Source organism: Ammodytes marinus (assembly GCF_949987685.1).
Source record: "Ammodytes marinus genome assembly, chromosome: 12".
In the NCBI taxonomy this organism is placed as follows: domain Eukaryota; kingdom Metazoa; phylum Chordata; class Actinopteri; order Uranoscopiformes; family Ammodytidae; genus Ammodytes; species Ammodytes marinus.
The window spans coordinates 28,813,491-28,820,990 of record NC_137216.1 but is presented as its reverse complement, the minus strand read 5'-3'; the positions used below and the strand labels follow the sequence as shown (position 1 = coordinate 28,820,990).

General features: G+C 38.2%; 1 protein-coding gene across 1 annotated transcript in view; it reads left to right on the top strand.

The window, feature by feature from the left end:
• kcnh3 (potassium voltage-gated channel, subfamily H (eag-related), member 3) overlaps positions 1–7,500 on the top strand; it is a gene marked incomplete at both ends in the record, with an annotated part of 131,653 nt that overhangs the window by 108,144 nt on the left and 16,009 nt on the right. The window contains 1 exon segment of the mRNA XM_080038528.1: positions 4,148–4,362. Within this exon segment, the coding sequence (XP_079894654.1) occupies positions 4,148–4,362 (215 nt within the window).

Sequence of the window (7,500 nt, the reverse complement as noted above, 5' to 3'; positions counted from 1 at the left end):
AATTACAAGTTCGTGGAATCGAGATGATGACCAAGGCACAGTCAAATTCTAAGAAATACAGGACTAAAATCGGACGGACGGACGGACAGACAGACAGACAGACAGACAGATAGACAGACAGATAGACAGACAGATAGATAGATAGATAGATAGATAGATAGATAGATAGATAGATAGATAGATAGATAGATAGATAGATAGATAGATAGATAGATAGATAGATAGATAGATAGATAGATAGATAGATAGATAGATAGATAGATAGATAGATAGATAGATAGATAGATAGATAGATACAGTCAAGTGCGAAAGTTTGTGAACCCCTTGAACATTTTGGAATTTTATTTATTTTTACCATTATTAATTCATTTTTATCAATACCAGTATTTTTTATATGAAATAACAGATGTTTGTTTATGAATTCAACATTTTTCTTTTCCAGAAATCAATTGTTAAAACAGATAAAACAAATTATTTGACGAATGTTGTATGTGCAAAAGTTTGTGAACCCTGAGCTGCATTGCTTAAATCGAGCAGGTTGACACAATCAGGTGGGCCAAATTGGTTGATGAAATAGACCAATGTAATGAGAGATCTTTAGGAAAGAAATTGGGTGGCACTAGATAAAACAGAGATAAAACCAGGTCAGTTTAGGCTCACCAAAGTGAACCCATACAGGTCAGACATGCTAAAAGGGAAACAAATCTCAGGAATAGAGTTTTGATGTTGCACATTTGTCTGGGGACAGTTATAAATTCATAAAAAAAAAATTTGAGCTCAATCGGTCCACCGTGAGGCAAATCATCTACAAATGGAGAGCTTTAAGAGTGACTTAACATCTGCCTAGAAGTGGACTTCCTTCAAAAATATCCTCAAACGCCACAAGAAAAGTGATTTTTCAGGTAAAAGCCAACCCAAACATTACATCTGGAGATTTGCAGACAATTTGAAACCACCATTATTCACTTGGGAGAAGGTTCTCTAGGTGGTAGGCAGAATTGCATTTTTTCCCAAACATGGCAGTTTTGGTTATGACCAAACAGTTCAATTTTGGACTAATCTGTCCACAGAATAAGACTTCAGGTATCTCAAAGTGCTCTCAGGCAAAGTTGTGACAAGCAGTTTTGTTCTTTTTTGAGAGCAGAGGCTTCTTTAGCAACCCTCCCATGAAAGCCATTTTGACTGAGTTTTCTTCTTATTGTGGAACCATGCACATCTGTCCCAGATGCTGCAAGAGAGGTCTGCAAATCACTAGATGTAATGTTTGGGTTGGCTTTTAACTGAAAAATCACTTATCTTGTGACGCTTGTGGATATTTTTGAAGGAAGTCCACTTCTAGGCAGATGTTCAGTCACTCTTAAAGCTCTCCATTTGCAGATGATTTGCCTCACGGTGGACCGATGGAGCTCAAACTTTTTTTAAAATAATTTATAGCTGTCCCCAGACAAATGTGCAGCATCACAACTCTATTCCTGAGATCCTCAGAGATTTGTTTCCCTTTTAGCATGTCTGACCAGTATGGGTTCACTTTGGTGAGCCTAAACTGACCTGGTTTTATCTCTGTTGTATCTAGTGCCACCCAATTTCTTCCCTAAAGATCTCTCACTACATTGGTCCATTTCATGACTCAATTTGGCCCATCTGATTGTGTTTACCTGCTCCATTTAAGCAATGCAGTTTAGGGTTCACAAACTTTTGATCATACAACAGTTGTCAAATAATTTGTTTTATCTGTTTTAACAATTTATTTCTGGGAAAGAAAAATGTTGAATTGATAAACAAACATCTGTTATTTCATATAAAAAATACTGGCATTGATAAAAATGAATTAATAATGGTAAAAATAAATAAAATTCCAAAATGTTCAAGGGGTTCACAAACTTTCGCACTTGACTGTAGATAGATAGATAGATAGATAGATAGATAGATAGATAGATAGATAGATAGATAGATAGATAGATAGATAGATAGATAGATAGATAGATAGATAGATAGATAGGTAGATAGGTAGGTAGATAAGACAGACAGACAGACAGACAGACAGACAGACAGACAGACAGACAGACAGACAGACAGACAGACAGACAGACAGACAGACAGACAGACAGACAGACAGACAGACAGATAGATAGATAGATAGATAGATAGATAGATAGATAGATAGATAGATAGATAGATAGATAGATAGATAGATAGATAGATAGATAGATAGATAGATAGATAGATAGATAGATAGATAGATAGATAGATAGACAGACAGACAGACAGACAGACAGACAGACAGACAGACAGACAGACAGACAGACAGACAGACAGACAGACAGACAGGCAGGCAGGCAGGCAGGCAGGCAGGCAGGCAGGCAGGCAGGCAGGCAGACACACAGACAGACAGACACACAGACTGTAACATAGTGTGAAGACCTTTCCAAAAAGTATTGTTTTCTTCTATATTTTTTTACAAAGAACACCAGTGATAAATGCTATTTTCTTTGTCAGAGATGTCAACTGATATTTCAAACACCAAATAAAAAAAGCAACCGCTAAACGAATTCCTCGTGCAGACTAAAAGCTCCAAATCTGAGACACTGATAAAATGAGCTTGTACACACACACACACACACACACACACACACACACACACACACACACACACACACACACAGATACACACACACACACAGACTTTAGCGTTTGTTCCCCGCCCACGTCTCTTATACTCAGACACAGCTATTGAAGCCTCGACAAATACGCACTGTATGAAATGTCACTTCCAAGAGTTCTCCTTCTACGGCTCAATTTAGCATTCTGATGTTATTATGAGCTACGAAACGTTTTGCACTGACATCTCTGGTGACAAAGGAGTGTTTGTGTTTGTGTGCGTGTGTGTGTGTGTGTGTGTGTGTGTGTGTGTGTGTGTGTGTGTGTGTGTGTGTGTGTGTGTGTGTGTGTGTGTGTGTGCGTGCGTGCGTGTATCAAAAGCAAGGCTGCTGTTGTCTTTAATAATAAATAACTGAGTGAGTGAGTGAGTGAGTGAGTGAGTGAGTGAGTGAGTGAGTGAGTGAGTGAGTGAGTGAGTGAGTGAGTGAGTGAATATGTGTGTGTGTGTGTGTGTGTGTGTGTGTGTGTGTGTGTGTGTGTGTGTGTGTGTGTGCATGCCTGTATCAAAAGCAAAAGCAAGTCTTTAATAATAAATAACTTCTTCTGTGGTTTCGCAGATCTGTGAAGTGCCAATCTAATCGTGACATTTCTATAATTATACCCTTATAAAAAGACAGGGAATAACCTAAACAGAAGCCCCGTTTAAATGATAAAGAAAATTGAGGGGGCGCCCTTAGCTCAGTTGGTAGGGCGTCCCCCCCCATGGGCCTCGGCCAGCAGCGGACCCGGGTTCGATTCCAGCCTGCGGTCCTTCTCTGCATGTCACTCCCCTCTCTGCCCCATTTGAACTCTGTCTCTACACTATCAATAAAGCATAAAAATGCCAAAAAGAAAGACAGGGAATAACCTATACAGAATCCCCGTTTAAATGATTAAGAAAAGTGGAGATAAGGAGCTACAGGATTCATGATTCAATAGGTTGATTTGTTATATGCACAACAATTACAAATAAATGAGTAAGTTTGGGTTCGGGATATGCATGTGCTCAGGCTCACAAATGCTGCTTTTACACTGATACGGTTTTGGCTCTAGTTACGTTCTGGAGTCTCTCAACCCTTGGTGCTTTTGTGGCGAAGCAGCCCGCATTCATATAACAGTTTAACCAAAGTCGAAACGCCCTGTAGAACACGGACACATTTTCTTTTCTGCCGCTTTGGACATGTTGCTGCGTTCGTCTCTTATTACTGCTTCAAAGGCATGTTGATTTTTTTGCATTTATTTATGTTCGTCTCAAATCTGTTGTTCAGTTATGTTAATTGTTGAATAAAAAATTAAAAAATTAAAATTAATTATCTTTCTCTGTTTATGTCTATGCCCCTCCCCTTTTTCGTGGTAAAAAACACTACCGCTTTTGTCCAAAGGGGGTGGAAGAATGAACACAAACTGAAAGTTCCTCGGAGCACCTTTAATTTGTGAGAAAAAAATAATATTAATAAAAACATAAAAATTAAATCTCTTTCTCTATGTCTATGCCCCTCCCCTTTCCCAGGTAAAGGCGATTTGATTGGCTCAGACTCTCTGACGAAGGAGCAGGTGATCAAGACGAACGCCAACGTCAAAGCGCTGACGTACTGCGACCTTCAGTACATCAGCCTGAAGGGGTTACGAGAGGTTCTGCGCCTGTACCCGGAATACGCCCAGAAGTTCATCAGCGAAATACAGCACGACCTCACATACAACCTGAGAGAGGGCAACGGGGCGGACGTGAGTACACAGTCAGACACAGTTACCAATTCTGTCGTAACATTGTTTTATGAGTTAGAAATGTATTGACGTGAGCACATAGACCATTTACTACACAGTTTTACTATGAAATGGGTTGATGAGACAGACAGACAGACAGACAGACAGACAGACAGACAGACAGACAGACAGACGGACAGCTCATTTAAAGGTGCTACGAGGAACTTTTAAATATTTCTGAAACCGTCAAATTTTTCCTCTGATAATTATAAATTGGATGGGTGGATGGGTGGATGGATATATGGATGGATAGATTGATAGAGATAGAATACTGGACACTTGTACTACATAGTTATACCATGGGTTTATTAGGGTTAGGAGTGAATTGCTGGTGTGTTTTTACCCCATTTTCCCTTGAAATTTTCAACTTAATTTCTGTCTAAATGGTTGGAGCCATTATGTTTTTTTCTCAATGTGCTATATTATCTTTTTTATTATCTCTGAGTCTTCTCATTTCGGAATCTAGTAAAACAAAATTATAATTATCTTGTAAAAAGGGGGGAATCTTTTTCATTATAACAGACTGTGTTAAGACAGTGTCTCTGTGCATTCACACACTGCAGATACAGATTGTTATCCATGAGACGTTGGCAGTAAACTGTTATATATACGACCCACCAGATCAGTCACTCCATGCACAGCAGTGAAAGAGACAATCAAAAATGAGATATTATAAACTGTAAAAAATGAAAAAGCTATACAACTGTCTTCACAAGCTTTGAGTTTTGAAGCTAAAAAGAAAACCACTACATTTAAAACACACACACACACACACACACACACACACACACACACACACACACACACACACACACACACACACACACTACATTTAAATCAAAACTTCCCATTTTAACCAACTAATGATCTTTTGTTGAGATAACTTATCATTAACGTCTCTCAAGTTATTTTAATAGAGCACTTTACTAATGTTTAATGCTAAATTTAATTGTGTTTTAATCTGAAATGTATAACTACAGCTGTGTGTATTGACTCATGGTACCTATTAATTGTATTATTCACTGTATCTCTATCACTGCATTTATTGTATTTAGTATCTTTGATTGTATTTTAAAGCCTGACCCAGGGACAAAGACTGCAAATTAGCTGAAGCTAGACGTCTTATATGCATCACATTTTCCCATTTGTTTTTGTGGCAATGTTGTATGTATTGTCCCTGTCAAATACACATTAAAATAAAAAAAAATAAATAAAAAATGTAACCAAGTCGGTCAAAATGTTGATTCCAACATTAAACAGTGTTAAAACTGTCTAAGTAACCTTTACTTTTTAGAATTCTTAGTACACTCAACAAAAATATAAACGCAACACTTTTGTTTTTGCTCCCATTTTTCATGAGATGGACTTAAAGATCTAAAATTCATTCCAGATACACAATATTACCATTTCTCTCAAACATTGTTCACAAATCTGTCTAAATGTGTGATAGTGAGCACTTCTGCTTTCTGTTAAGAGTGGCCTTTTATTGTGGACAGTCTAAGGCACACCTATGCACTAATCATGATGTCAGATCAGCATCTTGATGTGGCACACCTGTGAGGTGGGATGGATTATCTCAGCAAAGTAATATTGTGTATCTGGAATGAATTTTAGATCTTTAAGTCCATCTCATGAAAAATGGGAGCAAAAATAAAAGTGTTGCGTTTATATTTTTGTTGAGTGTAGATAGAAGCCACAACTTGAAGTTACATTAATTAACATATGAATGATAAGTTAATCTCAACAGAAGATAATAAGTTGGCTCCAGTAGGCTGTTAAAACTGAGAATTGTTATAGTTGTGTTCACACCAGCCTTGTGTAAACCCATGTGTTAGTCAGTTATATGGAGCGCAAATTGTCTCAAACTCAAATGCACCATGCACTAGTCATTTTTTAATTTCATTTAATTTTTTTATTTTATTTCAGACATATCAAAAACAATACAAAACTAAATGAAAAGCACAAAAATACAACAAACAAAATGTATGTTTAAAAGACCTCACAAAAAGAAAAAAAAAAGAAAACAAATTATCTGTATTGATGTGACATGCCCGAAAAGGAGCAGGAAGAAGTATACACTTATTTAATCCTACCCCTTTTCCATAGTAAAAAAATAAAAATAAAAATATATAAAAAAATAAAAATAAAAATAAAAATATAAAAATCTGCTGATATTGTAACATGGGCTGGTGTAGATGGACAAAATGACCAGTGTTGCTATCTATCATGGTACTATACCCACTAAATATACAGTACATAACCTGCCCCCTAGTGGTAGTACATGTAATAGACTCTGACTGCTACAATGTGTGCTCCAAATGACAGTAACACCAACATGAAAATAACCTGCCGATGCTCCTTGCTTTAGGCTATGGTAGAAAATGTGAGGGATATTTTTTTGGCATTTTCAAGCTTTATAAGACAGTACAGAGTTGAAATGGGGAGACAGAGAGAGAGAGAGAGAGAGAGAGAGAGAGACAGAGAGGGGGGATGACCTGCTGTAAAGGTCCACGGGTCGGATTTGAACCCGCGACCACTGCAACGAAGGCCGGAGCCAATATGGTACGCGCTCTATCCACTACACCACCGGAGCGCCCAATCTATCTTTCTTGACAAATAATTGAACACATTCCTATGCATGTGACTTTTCTTTATCTATTTATATTCTGTGTTGTGCTTCTGTCTCGCACACACACACACACACACACACACACACACACACACACACACACACACACACACACACACACACACACACACACACACACACACACACACACACACACACACACACACACACACACACACACACACACACACACACACACACACACACACGCACCTAGTTTTGTGATGTATAGTCCGTGTGAGTTTGTTCCTTTGTGAATGGGAACACGGCCATCTGGATAACAAGACCATGAATCCAGTTCACATCTGGTGTATGTGTGTGTGTGTGTGTGTGTGTGTGTGTGTGTGTGTGTGTGTGTGTGTGTGTGTGTGTGTGTGTGTGTGTGTGTGTGTGTGTGTGTGTGTGTGTGTGTGTGTGTGTGTGTGTGTGTGTCTGTGTGTGTGTCTGTGTCGTGAATAGGCATGTACTAA